Below are 18,724 nucleotides of genomic sequence, written 5' to 3'. Positions count from 1 at the left end.
ATTGGAGCGCTGTGATTGCTAGAAAGAATTCTGGGGCGGGGAATGGTGAAGGGTCATTAGGCTCACAAAGCACTGAATCACTCTCACAATTTAATCCAAAACTGTTTATTAATATGTTAAAAATGTTTGATTGGTGGTTAATGAAGTCATTCACCCATTGTCAAGCCCCATCCTCATTAGCTACTGTTGCTATCCTGCTCAAATGTACCGTTAAATGATTTAACAATTAAAAATGTTGTTTTATGTAACCCCCCCCTGTTTTTGCCATAGCGCTCAATAAGCTTCCATGCATTTCAAATTACATATGTGAGTACACTGAAATAAGGACCACTTAAAATGAAGTTTTACCCTGTAAAGTGTTAACACGCTTCGGTTACACTTAATACCTTTAATGAATAAGTCATTGAAATGCTTATACATGTTTATATAAATGTTATAAATACTTTATAAATTAAATTATATAGGCTATGTTATAAATGTTAATGAATTTAAGGCTTAAAATGCTAATGAGTGCTAATATCTCTTTACAAATAAAGTGTTTTTCCAGCCTTCATCCCAATGATTGGTTGTGTTTTACCTTCCAGGTGGAGTTTGTGATGTCACTGCTGGGGCTGGTGTGCCCCCCTCTCTTTGAGACCATCGCTGAGCTGGAGGAGTACCACCCTCGTATTGCCCTCAAGTGGCAGCTGGGCCGCATCTTTGCCCTGTTCCTCGGAAACCTCTACACCTTTCTGTTCGCCCTTTTTGATGAAGTCAACGCAAAGGTACCAGACAGTATGTCAGTGGCATGTACCTGCAAATGCATATGTGTGTGTTTATTCACCTGTATATGTGTGTGTGTGTGTGTGCAGTGGCGGATTTAGGAATAGGCAACATGGGTTCCCACCCAAAATTCGGAATGGTGGCATTTGCGCAATCGGTTTTCTAGCGCTCATTTGCACGTCAATGATATCATGTCACCGTGTGGGACTGTGGGTCATTTAACCTTGTCGGAGTGGGCGCCCTGATTCTAGTTTGTGAGCTAGGCAGGCGGTTCTAGCCATACAAGCTAGAACTGCCACTGTGTGTGTGTGATGGTGTGTTCAGTACATATTGTATGCATGTATATTTGACGTACTCACCTGAACCTGTCTTTGTGTGTTAACATGTGTACAGTTGGAAAAGGAGAAGTCTATTAGGAATGCCACTATCTGGGGTCTGAATGAGTACTATTCCAACTATAGCTCCTACCACAACACTACTGACATCCCCCCTCCAGACATCCACCCTGCTGATGTCATCAGAGGGCCGTGCTGGGAGACCGCCGTTGGCATAGTGAGGCTTCCATGCGTTCTTCCTCCGTTTTCCCTTTGTCACTGAGTTTTTCATCCTGGTTTTTCCTCCACCTGACCTGAGAAGGAAAAAGTTCCCTTCATTGTGCATCAGTGATATGACTGAGGCTGTCTGTGACATGCTGTGTGTTTCATGTTAAGTTTTCTTTCTGTGCTGTATCTCTAGGAGTTTGTGAAGCTCACCGTCTCTGACATCCAGGTGACGTATATGACCATCCTGATTGGTGACTTCCTGCGAGCCATGATCGTGCGTTTCCTCAACTACTGCTGGTGCTGGGACCTGGAGGCTGGATTTGTACGTGCTAGTCTATCAAAGCATAACAGAACACTGACATTCTGCTGTGTGTGTGTGTGTTCCCATTTTATTGTAATCGTTTTTGGTAGCGTTACATTTTTCACATTTTAGTCATTTAGCAGACACTTAATTAGAGTTAAGTGCCTTGCTCAAGGGCATAGCAACAGATTTTTCAACTAGTTGGCTTGGGGATTTGAACCAGCTAGGCTACCTGCTTCCTTTTACATTACAATATGGGATAGAGTGGTAATAACATGGTAATAGTATGGTAACAAGGTATAGTTACTCAATATCAATACATAATTCTCCACAGTTACCCCTTCATTTGTGAGTAATTATATTCTTATTCCAAGGTTATACACCGCATATGTAAATACTCAATACTAGTGTTTTTCTTTGCTTATTGTAAGTGTGAGTACATTATGTGTTTGTTCCAAGTAAACTGGATACCTCACAGTGTTCATTTCGTCAACACTAACTATGACAGAAAATATTTAGCAACAACCTATTTTTCCTTATGAAAACTAATGACGATAACGAGACATGATGCCCTGAAAAAAAAGACAACTATTACAAAATACTTTTCATTTTAGTTGATGACATTGTAACGAGACTAATGGACATGCCTTTGCAGAATATAATACAATCCTCTCATTGGTCTTTCAGTTGCGCGGGCTGCATGAGCTAAACTGCCTCTGGCCCTCCTCCACGCACAAAGCTACCAGGCAGTCACTTCAGTCACTCGTCTCGCCTTTGAACGGATGCAGATTGTAACTAACTTCAACTAGAAAAAATGATGTTAATTCTTTCTTACTTTCATATTGGCTATTTTTGCTTTGATCACATCAGAAGCTCAATTACTATGTGCGCTTTTGTTAATCTGTGTTTCCGCTCTCGTGGTCGGCTATTGGAAATGCTAATGTTATTTGCTGAATATTGGGAGTACAGTAATAATTCTGGCATTGTTGGAAAGATTCCCCATTTTAAGGGAATCGCTGTTATTTACCCCCCATCACAACGTTATGATGGGGAGAAAAATCAGAGCTTTAGGCCTAAATTGTTTAACCTGTAGCCAAGGCTTTGTAGCCTATACAGTATAGTAAATCATGGCTGGCATTAGTTAAAATCTGCCACAACAGCAATTTTGCCAGCTATATGAGGGGATAGTAGGCCTAGTTGGACAAGGCTATGTGCACGTGATGGAAATTAGAGGTAAATATGAATTATTTAATGGCAAAAATGCACAGAGTAAAATGTTACTAAAACAAGACTAAAATTGTCCAGAGTTTTAATCGACTGATAAACTAAAACTACGAAGCATGTAAGGACTAAAATGGGACTAAGAATAAAAGGTATTTTAGTCAAACGACTAAGACTAAAACAAAAAAATGCTGACAAATGAACAGTGATACCACACAGTGACATCCGGCAAGATAGGTGATCCTTCACGTAGTGACACAGGACACTGCCCTGTTAAGTTAATTACTATGGGAGAGAAAGAGGGAGAGAGAATAGAATTACGTTTACATTATTTAACATGATTTGCAATATTTTTTGTATGTGATTCTAGCCATCCTATGGAGAGTTTGACATCAGCGGCAACGTGCTTGGATTAATCTTCAATCAAGGAATGATTTGGTGAGTAAATATGAGACACCACATAAACCATCAACGCATTTCCACAAACCCTGTAAGTTGTGTTGATCTGCGATAAGAGTCACATTTCTGTATTTGTGTTTGTTTCAGGATGGGTGCGTTCTACGCCCCTGGCTTGGTAGGGTTGAACGTCTTGCGTCTCCTCACCTCCATGTATTACCAGTGCTGGGCAGTGATGAGCTGTAACGTTCCCCATGAGAGGGTCTTCAAGGCCTCTAAATCTAACAACTTCTACATGGGCCTCCTCCTCCTGGTGCTCTTCCTCAGCCTTCTGCCCGTGGTTTACACCATAATGACCCTGCCGCCCTCCTTCGACTGTGGCCCCTTCAGGTGTCTCTCATACACAGACACACACACACACACACACACACACTAGGCACACATCTAATGCTGATCTCTTGTCTACCAGCGGAAGGGAGCAAATGTATCATGTCGTCATGGAGACTATAGAGAACGACCTACCAGCATTCATTGGGAATATCTTCACCTACGCAACTAATCCTGGGCTGATCTTACCAGCAGTGCTGCTGATGGTGTATGCACACACACACACACACACACACACACACACACACACACACACACACACACACACACACACACACACACACACACACACATTACAGCAACCCACATATGGTCATAGTAAAATACACACGCTCATCATAATACATGCCATGTTTAAAATGGGTTAAATAGTTTTCTGTGATCCTGTGGCAGGTTGGCCATCTACTATCTGAATGCGACCTCTAAAAACTATCAAAATGCCAACCTGGAACTGAAGAAGAAGATGCAAATGGTAAATGAGCATTATCAACTAAACTGCTGTCTCTCAAGACTTAAATGATTTACTGTAAACAATGTAATCCTACTAAGTACTTGGTCAATGCATGCACACAATGCTGATGTGGTAATTGGAGAAACACCAACAGTATTATCTGCGTTGTGATTAGGCTAGAGATGAGGAGAAGAACCGGAGGAACAACAAGGAGAACACCAACCAGGTGATGCAGGACCTGGAAGACCTTCTGCCCAACCGCTCTCTGCTCCCCCCTGCTGCTGCTGCTGCTGAGGAGGAGGAGAAGCCCCAACCAGGTCAGTTCATATAGCCTACTCTACCTACCTACCTATCTACCGTCTCCACTCAGTGCCACCTAGTGGCTGGATGTTTTTTGGGCGTTCGCAAAAACTGTGGACCCACTTAATGAACATAACTTAAGAAACAGTTTGTTTTGAGTGAATTGTATCATAATATCGCCCCTCAGCAGAGCTACATGTATATAGGTGTACATGCACATCCACTCTGTTTTTCGTTTTTCGCCTTTTCAGAGAAAGTGCACGAGAAGGGAAGCAAATCTCCCAAAGGGGCAAAACGTCCAGGAGCAGCAGCCAATGGCAAGGGGGTTAATCTTCAGAAGGATGTTTCGTTGGCTACATCAAACCCCAAAGCAGCTGTGACCCATCCCCCAGGCCCAAGGGGGCCGTCTGGAAACGCCAGAGGACCACCCCCAGGGCCTGCGAGGGGCAGAGGGAGGGGCACACCTCCCTCTAGACGCTAAATAGGTGAAAACCAGGGTGCTAGGATGTCAATACCACCCTGACAAATCAGGCTGTAGACAAGCAGGGTTGTGTTCATTAGGTACCAAACGTAAGAAAACAGACCGAAACGCCAATAAGAAAAGTCCCTTGTTTTCCATTGCAAAAAGTTTGCGTTCCATATCCTAATGAACATGACAATATGAATCTGGCCAAAGATCTAAAGCCTGTAGGTAGTATTTGTAACACCCTCACAATCATGACAGAACAGCATCCTAAACCCATTTATAAACAAACATGATCAGATATTCTGTGACCAATTTAGGGAACGTTTATTTCTTTTTATTTGTCTCAGCAGAGATCTAAACTTCTACTCATTTAAGTCTGAAATCGTACGTTAATAGTTTGTAAGATATCCATTTGTAGTACTTTTTTTTGTGCCAGCACTTTACATTCACACTTGCTAATAACAGGGTAATAACTATGTTTTAACTACAGTAGTAGTTACCAATGTAGTTTCCCCCCAATCCTTTCCTGTCTTCCCAATTAGCCCATGGTTTGTTAATAGGAAGATGGAAGTTTCTATGTAATAACGCCGAATCAGTGCTGGAAAATGCAACATTACCTGTTCGTCTTTAGTTCTGTACTGTTACATCTATTCCCCATAAAACTCTCATGTGGCCTTATTTAGTGTAAAGTGTCTTAAAGTGTTCAAGTGACAAACAAAGCCCAGTTCATAATCAGAGGTTTCTTTATTGATAAAAAAGATATGCACAAGATATGACAAGTGACATTCGGTGACGTGCTGTAACTTAACTAAAAGGAAAAAGACTTCTCAAAGAATGAGTTATTGAGCTATTGGTTGGCCGGCAATTTGGTGTCACTTTACACTAAATAAGGCCACATGACACGTTTATGCGGAATGGATATAATAGTAGAACTAAAGAGAAATGGCTAATGTTGCATTTTCCTGCACGGATTCAGCGTTATTACATAGAAACTACCATCTCTGTTTCCAGATACAAAACCATTGGCTAGTTAGAAAAGGATTGGATGCCATGTTATTAGGCTGTTAACACCAACCTGGAATGTAAAGGGCTACCTTTTTGGTATTACAACCAATAAAATACAAGAGTTACAAAATATGTCTACGAATCTCTATGCCAGATATATCAGGTTTTATATGCTTACTTATGGGAGATTTACAAAAGCAAACACATACACATTTACAGAAATACACAGTCACTATCCATTGACAAGAACAACGACAAGACAGTATGTACTATAAACCACACAATTATGATTCCAATGGATCTCAAACTACTGGACTGTTCAAATTGATCACATACAGTGTACAAATGATAGACTATACCAAAAACATTGTCTTTCTGTCGAATTGGAACACAATAACCAGTGGGATGCAGTTTATATGATAAATCAATTGATGACAAAGTTAACCGATTGTGCATGCAAACTTGTTTCGGATTAAGTGCTGTCCCGTCTAATAGTGATGATAATTTTGGGCAACCTTGAACACTGTGAGAGCTGTTTTAAACAGAAAGTGACTCCCTGTGTTGTCTAATAGCATACAATAGTCTGTGGGTCATTGCTGAGAATTCCGAGTTGGTCCATAGAGAATTTCGGTGGAAGTCCTACTGAAATACTTGAATGGTACCGTACAGCAAATCTTAGGAGTTCTTCTGTGAGACTTTGATAGTTACAGCCTTGACCTCTGTGTACTCCTGGAGGGCATACTCCCCTCTGAAACCCAGACACATGGTACAAACAATAAGGAAACTAAGATAAACTAATTGAATAAATTAATGTTGGTCTTATTCGAGAAATCTGGAATCACTCACAGTTCCCTCCCATTCCCGGACATCTTAAACCCTCCAAAGGGACATTGGGTACTCATGGCATTGTAGCAGTTCACCCTATGATAAAGAGGAAATAAAAGGACCAGTTCAAATACCTTTGAAATACAAAATCTGGCAGCGTAAATTCATTTGAAACATTCCTTCAACAATGTGCGTTTTAAGGATGTGATTATTGAACTACATTTGAGTAAAGTGAATAATCCATAAATAATCACTTTCTTATAACCTACAGTGTTGAAGAGGTGTTTCATATGAAATCACGCTGCCAGATTATAATGAGGTTTACAATATTTGCACAGACCTGTGCTCTTTTGCCAGATGAATATGTTGCCCGAACTGGTCAAAAGCTTTTGGAGGTGTCCATACATACCACACCATGCCGGCCTGTAAAGCTGAGGACACGGTGAGGGCTTTGTCGATGTCATTGGTGAAAACTCCGGCAGCCAGGCCGTAATGGGTGGCGTTGGCCCTCTGAATTACCTCATTCACGCTGCGGAAACGCATGATCTGCTGCACCGGTCCAAAGATCTGAGCGAGAGAAGAGAGAGAAAGAGAGAGGAGGGGGAGAGAAAGAGAGTGAGACAGATCATTTGTGCATTCTCATGCGTGCACGTATGTATGTGTGTGTGTGCGAGAAAGAGTATGTTGTGTGTGTGTGTGTTTACCTCTTCTTTGGCAATACGCATGTCGTCAGTGACATTAGAGAAGACAGTGGGTTGGATGAAGAGGCTGTTCCGGTCCCAGGCCCCCCCCCCACACTCCAATGTGGCCCCTTCCTTCTTCCCACTCTCGATTAGCTCCAGGATCTTATCAAACTGCTTCTGATCTATCTGCACCAGCAAGGAGAACATCCGACAAATCATCACCACACAAGCTTTGACTGTCATTCTAAAAGTGTTAATATGAAAGCCTCACATCTTGCGACTTTGATATTAAAACTCACTCGACTGTCCTGAAATGTTCGATGATATTAAAATGTACAGATGTACGTGCTGCCACACGGCACGTCTCCTTCATCAAGGCGAGAGTGGCAGGAAAACGAATGTTTCAGGTCCCCGCAACTGTACTGCTATTGTTATCCATTTGAGGAATAACAGTGTGTTCTACCACAATAACTTACCTGTGGTCCCTGGTCCACTCCTGGTACCAGTGGGTTTCCCAGGACCTTGTTACGGGCCTTTTCCGCGCTACGACAAACAAACTCCTCATAGATAGAGTCCTCCACAAACACCCTGGAGCCAGCCAGACAGCACTGGCCCTGGTTGAAGAAGAGACCACTGTGGGCCTGCTCCACCGCATACTCCACTACAACACACATACACACTCATGTTCATGAACACTTACTTCTATACACAGACACAAACTCAACGCATCCCAAAAAACATATAAACATAAACACACACAGACAGACAAGCATACGTATGCACAAACACACACACACACGCACCCACACTCACAGTCACAGTCTGCGAAGACAATATTGGGGTTCTTGCCGCCCAGCTCCAGAGTGACACGTTTCAGGTTGCTGTCACCAGCAGCCTTCTGGATGAGTTTCCCTACCTGGAAACCACCACAGGGAAAAATGCTCAATTTACAACATAACTAATACCAAAACCCCCATCCTATCTGGCAACCATTCACACCAAATGGCGAGGGCACTGGGCTGGTGGTTTAGGAGATAGCAGATTACGTCAGAATCTGGTCTAACAGAAAGGAGATTGTGAACTAAGGGTTGGGTGATCAGTGAAATGTGTCACGATTGAAAGTGAATGGGTCATTCTCTGAATACGTACAGCAGTTGATCCAGTGAAGGCTATTTTGTCAATGTCCATATGATGAGCAATGGCACTGCCTGCTGTTGGACCGTATCCTGGCAGCACGTTCACCACGCCCGGAGGAAAACCAGCCTGGACACACACACACACACACAGGCACACACGCACGCACGCACGCACGCACGCACGCACGCACGCACACACACACACACACACACACACACACACACACACACACACACACACACACACACACACACACACACACACACACACACACACACACACACACAGAGAATGAAAGAGACCAACACAACATGATCTTATTAACTCAGGTCTATACTTTTAAAATGTCTGATTTTGGAATCATTAATTATGGACGTGCCTCATCAACATTATGCCATTAGCTAGTTCTTCCAGCTCTCACAGTCTCACTTCAGAATTAGATGTTCATCCATGTTTCTCAATCGTCAAATTCCGAAGTTCTTCCAAATGTCAAATTTCACACTGTTTAAGGTTAAGTTTAGGCATTATTTTTAAGGTTAGGGTTAAGTTCAGACATGAACTGGAAATGCTTTAGGTTAGGCATTAACTCAGAATGGTTAAGGTAAGGTTTAAGGTTTGGTTTGGGATATCAAAAACAACTTTCTATCACTTGATTGAAACTTGCAACCTTTGGAATCAGAGGCAGATGCTTATGTCCATCCACCATCCCCGTCCATAACGCCGAAACCTACTTGAAGATAACAGTGCTCGCTATTGCCCTAGTGGCCGGTTTCAACGTCATTTCCCGACGTCCTCAGACATGGATGGTCGTCGAATACTGACTTAGATAATGGGGGACCTGGCTGAGCTAGTCAAGGCAATGACTACAATGACCGCAGGAGCCTCTAGGGATAGAGTTAGGCGTAACTTCAAAGGTTTCACATAAGGGTAAAGAGCAGGGCCAGATTAAAACGGGAAAAAAACACACTTCATCCTTGAGGTTGAGGGTGAGTAATAGTAGTTGAGTTAAGCGAAACATATCTTGAGGGTACGGCTAATGTGTTGTGAGAAGACCTCTGAAGTATTGGAGGTGGATGTGCGTGTTTACGTGTGTAGTCTACCTCTTTGATAAGGCAGGCCATGTGCAGGGCTGTTAGTGGTGTCTGTTCAGCTGGTTTGATGATTACAGTGTTTCCACAGCACAGAGCTGGAGCGATCTTCCAGGCAAACATCATCACAGGGAAATTCCACTGCATTCAGAGGAGCAAAGGTATGGGTTATATGAGAGCTGAGGACACACACACACACACACACACACACACACACACACACACACACACACACACACACACACACACACACACACACACACACACACACACACACACACACACACACACACACACACACACAAAGGGGATTTACTTACTGGAATGATTTGTCCACACACTCCTATGGGCTCGTGTCGTGTGTAGGTAAAATACTCTCCATCTGAAGACAATGACATATGAAGGAATTTAGACAATAAGTCTGCTGTTCTGTCCTTTGAAAGTATTTCATCATTGTTACAGTACAAGTCAAAGGTTTGGACACACCTACTCATTCAAGGATTTTTCTTTATTTAATTTTTTTTTACACTGTAGAATAATAGCGAAAACATTAAAACCATGAAATAACACATATGGAATCATGTAGTAACCAAAAAAGTGTTAAACAAATCAAAATACATTTTTGATTTGAGTTTTTTCAAAGTAGCCACCCTTTGCCTTGATGACAACTTTGCACACTCTTGGCATTCTCTCAACCAGCTTCGCCTAGAATGCTTTTCCAACAGTCTTGAAGGAGTTCCCACATATGCTGAGCACTTGTTGGCTGGTTTTCCTTCCCTCTGCGGTCCAATTCATCCCAAACCTTCTCAATTGGGTTGATGTTGGGTGATTGTGGAGGTCAGGTCATATGATGCAGCACTCCATCACTCTCCTTCTTGATCAAATAGCCCTTACACAGCCTGGAGGTGTGTTGGGTCATCTAAGCGCAAACCAGATGGGATGGTGTATCGCTGCAGAATGCTGTGGTAGCCATGCTGGTTAAGTGTGACTTGAATTCAAAATAAATCACTGACAGTGTCATCAGCAAAGCACCCCCACACCTCCTCCTCCATGCATCATGGTGGGAACCACACATGCAGAGATCATCCGTTCACCTACTCTGCGTCTCACAAAGACATGGCAGTTGGAACCAAAAATCCCAAATTTCCACTGGTCTAATGTCCATTGCTCATGTTTCTTGGCCAAGCAAGTCTCTTCTTCAAATTGGTGTCCTTCAGTAGTGGCTTCTTTGCAGCAATTTGACTATGAAGGCCTGATTCACGCAGTCTCCTCTGAACAGTTGATGTTAAGATGTGTCTGTTACTTAAACTCTTCAAAGCATTTATTTGGGTTGCAATTTCTGACGCTGGCAACTGTAATGAACTTATCCTCGGCAGCAGATGTAACTCTGGGTCTTCCTTTCCTGTGGCGGTCCCCATGAGAGCCAGTTTCATCATTGCTCTTGATGGACTGCATTTGAAGAAACTTTCAAAGTTCTTGACATTTTCCTTATTGACTGACCTTCATGTCTTAAAGTAATGATGGACTGTTGTTTCTCTTTGCTTATTTGAGCTGTTCTTGCCATAATATGGACTTGGTATTTTACTAAATATGTCTATCTTCTGTATACCACCCCTACCATGTCACAACACAACTGATTGGCTCAAACGCATTAAGAAGGAAAGAAATTCCACAAATTAACTTTTAACAAGGCACACCTGTTAATTCAAATGCATTCCAGGTGACTTCCTCATGAAGCTGGTTGAGAGAATGCCAAGTGTGCAAAGCTGTCATCAAGGCAAGGGTGGCTACTTTGAAGAATCTAAAATATATTTTGATTTATTTAACACTTGTTTGGTTACTACATGGTTCCATGTGTGTTATTTCATAGTTTCGATGTCTTTGCTATTATTCTACAATGTAGAAAATAATAAAAAATAAAGAAACACCCTTGAATGAGTAGGTGTGTCCAAACTTTTGACTGGTACTGTATGTAAATACAATTGTTGATACATAATTTAATACAATAGATATATATTCATGTCAATCAGGTAGATATGATCTCATATTTGTGAGATGGTCAAATTAAAGTGTTTGCGGATTAACTCACCCACAGGAATGGTTTTGCCTTGTATCTTGTCGGCCCATCCTCCATAATAACGCAGGGTTTTAACGGTGGCCATCAGATCCACAAAGTACGCCATGAGGAAGATCTTCCCTGAGTCAAGAGCCTCCAATGTCTGAGTACATATACATTATACAGACTCATGAAGAAGTCCTCAGCAACATCTAGCAAATGCATAACAAACATTGAGCCCAGGTATGGGACATGTGGGACATATGGCTGTTGAGCACTTGCAGTGTTAGAAGGTGTGTGTGTGTGTGTGTGTGTGTGTGTGTGTGTGTGTGTGTGTGTGTGTGTGTGTGTGTGTGTGTGTGTGTGTGTGTGTGTGTGTGTTCCTCACAGCCAGTCGGAGGCGATCCCTCTCCACCAGGTCAGCCAGCCTGTTGAGCAGCAGCCCTCTGTCGGACGCGTCCATGCATCGCCATGGAGACCCCAGCTGGAAGGCTGCCCTAGCACTCTGGACCGCCTTGTCCACATCCTCCTGGGTACGGAAGTAAAGTTTGACACACACATGCACACAGACAGGCACACATACGAAAGTCACACAGGCACGCAAACAGATACAAACGCACGAACACACACCCTCTTTCTCTCTCTCGTTCTCAACCGTACTCAAAGAACCACACAAAAAATGTATTGATTGATTGTTTGACTAATTGACAATGTCACTCACGGTGCCTGCCTCCTCTACCTCACACAGCAGGTCTCCAGTGGCAGGGTTGTGAACTGGCATCTTCCGTCCGCTGCAGGACTCATGCCACTCGTTATCAATGAATATCTGATCTCGCCAAATCACATAAAGACACAACAGCAAAACAGATGGTGTTAGTAAAAACCTCACTAATGAATATGCATTGCACACAGACCCAGCAAACCCCAAGCTGGTGTTATACACTGAGTGTACAAAACATTAAGGACACCTCCCTAATATTGAGTTGCACCTCCCCTTTGCCCATTCACCCTCTGAATGGCACACATACACGATCCATCTCTCACTTGTCTCAAGGCTTAAAAATCATTCTTTATGCTGTCTCCTCCCCGTCATCTACACTGATTGAAGTGGATTTAACAAGTGACATCAATAAGGGATCATAGCTTTCACCTGGATTCACCTGGTCAGTCCATGTCATGGAAAGAGCAGGTGTCCTTAATGTTTTGTACACTCAGTGCATACTGTACACTACACACAAACACTCCTGTGTCAATGAACTCCTAACCTGATGCCAAAACATAACAAAACAGCGACCATGGGAGTTGGCTATCTAGAGAAAACAGATCTGGGACCAGGCTAATGAACGCCCTCCCTCCTGTCATCCATGACCACGGGCCTCTGGCAGAGAGCATAGTTTTCCATTTCAGGGAACAGACTCCATAACAATGAGTTAGATTTTTATCCTCAGTAGAGCATGTTTTATAGCTTTGTCTTGACCAGATCTCTGTTTATTGTAAAAGAAAGATTAACCTTTGATTAAATCCTTTCACTTGATTAGATGCATCTGAGTGTTGTTAGTAAGTCAATATATTAAAATAATAAATTGTGGTAGCTCTACTGTAATAAACTTTCTGATAAGATCACAGTAAATAGTTTACTGACTTCCTCTGCTCCTGGGAACCATCTTGCCAAAGGGATGTAAATACCACACTTATTCTACTACATCTCCAATAGACACACACACACACACACACACACACACACACACACACACACACACACACACACACACACACACACACACACACACACACACACACACACACACACACAAACATAAAGTATTCATGAAGAACTATTAATGAAATATGCCATTATAAATGAAACGCATCAGAACATGTAGAAGTTTAGACAGCATTTTGGAGCTGAAGATTTAGAGAGGGGACATCTGGAAAAAGACTGGACTTCACAACATACTGTGTAATATTCACTGTAGCAAAAGCTTTTTCACCAGCAAATATACTACAAAATACTCCTAAAACTAATAATGCATAGATGATTTAAGCAGCAAAGTACTCTACAAAATTCAACATTTAAAACAAAAAGCAAAAGAGAATACATAACCTACACAAACATAATGACATACTACATTAGCTATAAAGATTGTTCCAGCTGACCTTAGTGTACTGGACCTCCAGGTCAGGTACGGGCATGGGCATGGTCTGTTTGGCTGGCCCGGCGTCTCCGTGGTCCGGATCATGGTCCTGGTGGTTCTGGCAGTTTCCTGGCTCGGAGCTCATGTTGCCCTGTTTTCCTACTGGGACAGCAAAAGGTGAAATTGTATGACACTGGGCTGAACACATGCCCCTCTCCCATCCCACCTACCGTCTCCTGCCCCTTCCTCTCATTGAGAGGCACTGATTGGACAATAGGCAAACCTGTGGAAGGGGGGGATTTGCATAGTTCAACCTGATTGGAGGGATGGTGAGAACCTGTGAGAACTTCACAGTGACGGGTTTTATCAAAGAGACGTGGTTGGTGGACATTTAAGTAAATCAAACCGACCAATCAAGTTTCCAAACTACAAAAAGAGAAAGGCAACACACGAAAGTAAAAATAACACAGTAAAATCTACTAAAAGCAATACAAGCAATGTGTGTGCCCGTGTGAGTGCGCATAGTACTCGCAAGAGCAAGTTTGCAAATGTTGTCATCCCTATATAATTGTCTCCATAACAGAATATACCATATGAAAATTGTGCCAAATGAGATATTGGCATCTGCTACTGCCTCACACTAAGGGGTCAGAGGTCGCGACTGGCACCATAAAGTCGGGGCTGGCGGTGCCGGCTCCAGAGCCCTGATCTCATCTCATTAGGCTACAGAGGGAACCTGAGGACAGCAGGGTCATGTTTATTAGGCACTAAACTAAACAAAACAGAGTGAAACATGGAGGAACTACCTGGACAAAATGCTGATTTTTGTTTTCCATTGCAAAATGTTTTGAAAATGTTTTCAGTCCACTTTTTCAACCATCATTATCATGTCACCTGGGTCACGTTCTTTTGGCATCACATGGACTGAAACAAGGAGGTACTACCTGTTGTGTCTCCTAATGAACACACCACTGTTTAGTTATTGGACATGAATGACAAATGTATCTTGTCGGACAGTAGTTGGCAAATATGTTGATAGAACTGTTTTTTTTGTAACCTACATTTTTTTACCACAATAAAATGTGACTATTTTAGTGACCCGGGATTTCATTGCTAGTCATGTGTGTAACATTTTCAATTTAACCATCAGTTAAAATTGTGTCTTAAAAAAGTTTACTTGGAAGAAATACTTTAGAAACAATGCATCATATTGACATTGTGTTTACATGAACATTATTCTGATTGTAACTGATTCTAACTGATTCTGCATTTTGAAGCACTACTTGAGAAATACACAGAATTCAAAATGTATTAGCCTATTATATTTAATAGATAATATTTCACAGCAGCCTTTTTCATAATCGGCTGACATTCTTACAAAATCAAAGTCACCTGTACAAAAAACGGAACCATTTGCATGTACTCCTGAAGAATAAAGTTAACGTTATTTTACTGTCTTCACTTGATGTGAAAAGTATTTTTAGTTTCATTTTAAAATGAAATCCAAATTGTTTCTAAATCCAAACTTTATACCTAACATAATTATGGTATGAGAAGAAAAACAGGTTATTTACACAAGAATAATGTACATTTATTATAACTTAATTAACCTTGACTTGTGACGTATGGCATTAGCAGACTGTGAGAAACAAATAAATGACTGGACGCAGTGGATATGGACCTGAGTTTGGCTGTCTTACCTGTGCATGCAGATGGTGCACCTGCAGATTGAACGTTCTCAACTCCAATCACCGGCATGTCTTCAACTCTCCTCACTGCAGCCCCAAATTTGAGAAAGGCAAAAGTACCCAACGCAGACCCACCACCCTTCTTATATAGTTGCACTCACTGGTAAAAAAAGCCCCACTTCTTACTGGGACCAACAGAGAACCACGTAGCTGTCGCACCCACCAGGGACCCACGCCTTTGGGCCCATACGCTAATCACTGTTCAAACAGAACCAATCCCTATTTTCCACTTTACACACCACGCTTGTTGTACACTGGCCGCGAGGCAAGCACGCATACCGCTCAGCTTCCATGACCGTGAAACGTAGCATGTCATTTTTGATGTGAGGGCCACCTCTTGTCTTTCCCCGTCACCTTTGCATTGGTCCAATCCACTTATCTCTGCCGAAAGGGAAATTTAAAAAAGGGACTAGTTTTACACCACTTTGGGTTATTGCACGCCCGATTTGGAGGCGGTAAACGTAATAATTGGGAAGATTTTAGCTTTGATAAGGGCCCCCTGCTGGCCCGCTGTCTCCCAGGAACAATACCATCGCATAACTGTGTCTGGTGCGGCTCTATTTTGGTGTAGCCTGTCTGGAAAGACGCAAAGTCCTTTGAAAATTACCCCTGGGCTTAGACAACATAACCTTCGTAATTAACCCTAGTTAAATAATGAAAAGCACAGCGGAGCTGCGTTTTGGAGTGTTGTAATGTGCCGTGAAAAAGAGCCATACGCTGATGTATTTTTCTCCTTATCGCAAACTCAGCACACATTTTGGACTCACTTAGTAGGCTGATTCTTTGAGCCAATTGCAGTGGCGATGAGGATGATGATGAGGATGATATCCTTGACAATGAAATTAGGCTCGATGGTGTCTTATAAAACTGAACATCTGTATGCCAGAGAGAAGCAACAAAAGCCCCATCAGTGCTAATTGCAACTAATGACCGCATCCCAACCCAATAGACATTTAATCAGCTCTATGTATGTCATGCGTGCATGCATGTGTGTGTGAGTATGTGTGCATCTGTATTTGCTGTGTGTTGTAATGTATATGTTTGTGTGTGCGTGCCTGTGTGTATGGTAGGGAGCTGGGAGGTTCCTTGGCGGTGTCTCCAGTGAGTCTAGTCTGTGTTGGTTGTCGCCATGTCTCCGTGACACGTGTTGCCCCAGTGGCTGTGCTAATGACGGGAGGGAGGAGGAGTGGCGGGACTGCCGGATCGCTCAGCCTGGACTGGGACTGGGACTGGGCCTAGGTCGGTCAAAGGAGGCGTCGCAGCCTGACAGCACCGGGTGTCCCACAATTGAGCCTGAGTGGAACCGACGACCCATTGGAGAGAGGAAGAGAGGGATATGGAGGGATATGGAGAGAGAGGATTTGCACAGACGCCAGAAACAGAGAAAGCAGGGCAAGTCAGAGTTACAAATAAAGTAAACATGCAGCATAGAGACAAAATGCTGAGTCTGGATTGGTAGCCTGCTTTCAATGTTGATACTGTATCATGACATAGAAAAGACTGTTTATTGCAGTCTTCCTCTTTGCATTATCTTGTGTAGACTGGCTTCCTTGTATGATATTGTACACACTACCGTTCAAAAGTTTGGGGTCACTTATAAATGTCCTTGTTTTTGAAAGAAAAGCAAATTTTTTGTCCATTAAAATAACATCAAATTGATCAGAAATACAGTGTAGACATTGTTAATGTTGTAAATGACTATTATTGCTGCAAACGGCAGATTTTTAATGGAATATCTACATAGACGTACAGAGGCCCATTATCAGCAACCATCATTCCGGTGTTCCATTGTGTTAGCTAATCCAAGTTTATCATTTTAAAAGGCTAATTGATCATTAGAAAACCCTTTTGCAATTATGTTAGCACAGCTGAAAACTGTTGTCTGATTAAAGAAGCAATAAAACTGTCCTTCTTCAGACCAGTTGAGTATCTGGAGCATCAGCATTTGTGGGTTTGATTACAGGCTCAAAATGGCTAGTCTAAAGAAGGCCAGTTATATTGCTTCTTTAATCAGACAACAGTTTCCAGCTGTGCTAACATAATTGCAAAAGGGTTTTCTAATGATCAATTACCCTTTTAAAATTATAAACTTGGATTAGCTAACACAATGTGCCATTGGAACACCGGAATGATGGTTGCTGATAATGGGCCTCTGTACGTCTAAGTAGATATACATTAAAAATCAGCAATTTCCAGCTACAATAGTCATTTACAACACTAACAATGTCTACACTGTATTTCTGATCAATTTAATGTTATTTTAATGGACAAAAAAATTGTTTTTCTTTCAAACAAGGACATTTCTAAGTGACCCCAAACTTTTGAAAGGTAGTGTATGTGTGTCTAAGATAACTCCTTATTGTTTCTTAACCAAAAACTTTTGTTCAAGGTCAACACATTATATTCCAACTCCAAGGATCCTGAGATTTACCAGAGGAACATACAGATGTAGGATCTTAATTTGATCACCCTGTTGTTGCAGGAAATGTCCTGCACAGCTGGACATAGAAACTTAGTGTATTCAAGATTTAAAAAGCCTTCTAAAGTTTATAATTTCCTCAAACATTTCAGGCTTGATTTGCCCTAACTAAAAATGTACTGACCCCTACAAAAATGTAAAGTAATTGTAATTTACACAATAATTCACATTTCCTGTTGCTGCAGGATTATTTTCCTGCTGTGTGAAACTGGTCAAATTAAGATCTTACATCTGTACCTTATCTGAAAACAAATCGTAAATGTTCCCAAATGTGTGCTGTTTCTATGCTGCAAGACTCAGTCCAGGGTCATATATGCTGCTGTCACTGAATCATTTGATCCCAGAGCCAGTCTTTTCATGGTAACTCTTGACATTTTAAGCCATTTAGTCTTTCAGCTTGTTGTTTAGGTTGACATTATACAGATCTCAGCCAAGTTAATATTTAATTTCTCTTGTTTTACTTCTGAAGGAGGAAACAACCATTTACATGAGCAATGAAAAGCAGGTATAATAAACAAAACACATAGCATAGATATTTGTATTTGCCAAGGTAGCAGCTACTCTTCCTGTGGTTCAGCAAATTAAGGCAGTTAAACATTACAACAGATTTCACAACACATTAAGTGTGTGCCCCAGGCCACTACTCTACTACCACATATCTACAACACAAAATCCATGTGTACCTGTGTGTATAGTGCGTATGTTATCGTGTGTTTGTATGCATGTGTCTGTGCCTATGTAT

At 41.9% G+C, this 18,724-nt stretch overlaps 2 protein-coding genes across 3 annotated transcripts in view; one reads left to right on the top strand and one right to left on the bottom strand.

Moving 5' to 3' along the window:
- The window catches only part of LOC106580227 (transmembrane channel-like protein 2-B), a 33,673-nt gene extending 28,401 nt beyond the window's left edge, over positions 1–5,272 (top strand). Inside the window, exons 11-19 of the mRNA XM_014161052.2 lie at positions 585–764; positions 1,156–1,314; positions 1,498–1,626; positions 3,197–3,264; positions 3,373–3,612; positions 3,692–3,817; positions 4,003–4,081; positions 4,236–4,377; positions 4,612–5,272. Coding sequence (XP_014016527.1) covers positions 585–764; positions 1,156–1,314; positions 1,498–1,626; positions 3,197–3,264; positions 3,373–3,612; positions 3,692–3,817; positions 4,003–4,081; positions 4,236–4,377; positions 4,612–4,841 — 1,353 coding nt within the window. The 3' untranslated portion in view covers positions 4,842–5,272. The remainder of the gene's footprint in view (positions 1–584; positions 765–1,155; positions 1,315–1,497; positions 1,627–3,196; positions 3,265–3,372; positions 3,613–3,691; positions 3,818–4,002; positions 4,082–4,235; positions 4,378–4,611) is intronic.
- Positions 5,273–5,551: 279 nt separating this feature from the next.
- Positions 5,552–15,859, bottom strand: LOC106580065 (aldehyde dehydrogenase 1A1). Of its 2 annotated transcripts, none has more exons than XM_014160674.2 (14): positions 15,456–15,859; positions 13,778–13,917; positions 12,342–12,446; positions 12,009–12,149; positions 11,654–11,783; positions 9,885–9,946; positions 9,577–9,705; positions 8,489–8,602; positions 8,153–8,255; positions 7,816–8,000; positions 7,361–7,525; positions 7,066–7,223; positions 6,678–6,752; positions 5,552–6,579 (listed from the first exon to the last, which is right to left on the bottom strand). In XM_014160674.2, exons 1-14 carry the CDS (start codon positions 15,511–15,513, stop codon positions 6,507–6,509), a joined length of 1,638 nt encoding a protein of 545 aa, XP_014016149.1. In that variant the 5' UTR covers positions 15,514–15,859; the 3' UTR covers positions 5,552–6,506. The 2 variants fall into 2 exon arrangements, with proteins under 2 accessions (XP_014016149.1, XP_014016150.1); XM_014160675.2 differs by having other exon boundaries at positions 13,778–13,914.
- Positions 15,860–18,724: the final 2,865 nt, after the last annotated feature.

Source organism: Salmo salar, chromosome ssa20 (genome assembly GCF_905237065.1).
Source record: "Salmo salar chromosome ssa20, Ssal_v3.1, whole genome shotgun sequence".
NCBI lineage: Eukaryota > Metazoa > Chordata > Actinopteri > Salmoniformes > Salmonidae > Salmo > Salmo salar.
This window is presented reverse-complemented; position numbering and strand designations above follow the sequence as displayed.

Excerpts from the sequence above, each read along its gene's own strand:
- LOC106580065 (XM_014160674.2), bottom strand. The coding sequence starts at position 15,513 with ATGCCGGTGATTGGAGTTGAGAACGTTCAATCTGCAGGTGCACCATCT. Across the intron at positions 9,706-9,884 it reads TGTGTGGACAAATCATTCCA|TGGAATTTCCCTGTGATGAT; the intron begins GTAAGTAAATCC and ends CTCTGAATGCAG. Across the intron at positions 8,256-8,488 it reads CCTTCACTGGATCAACTGCT|GTAGGGAAACTCATCCAGAA; the intron begins GTACGTATTCAG and ends GGTGGTTTCCAG.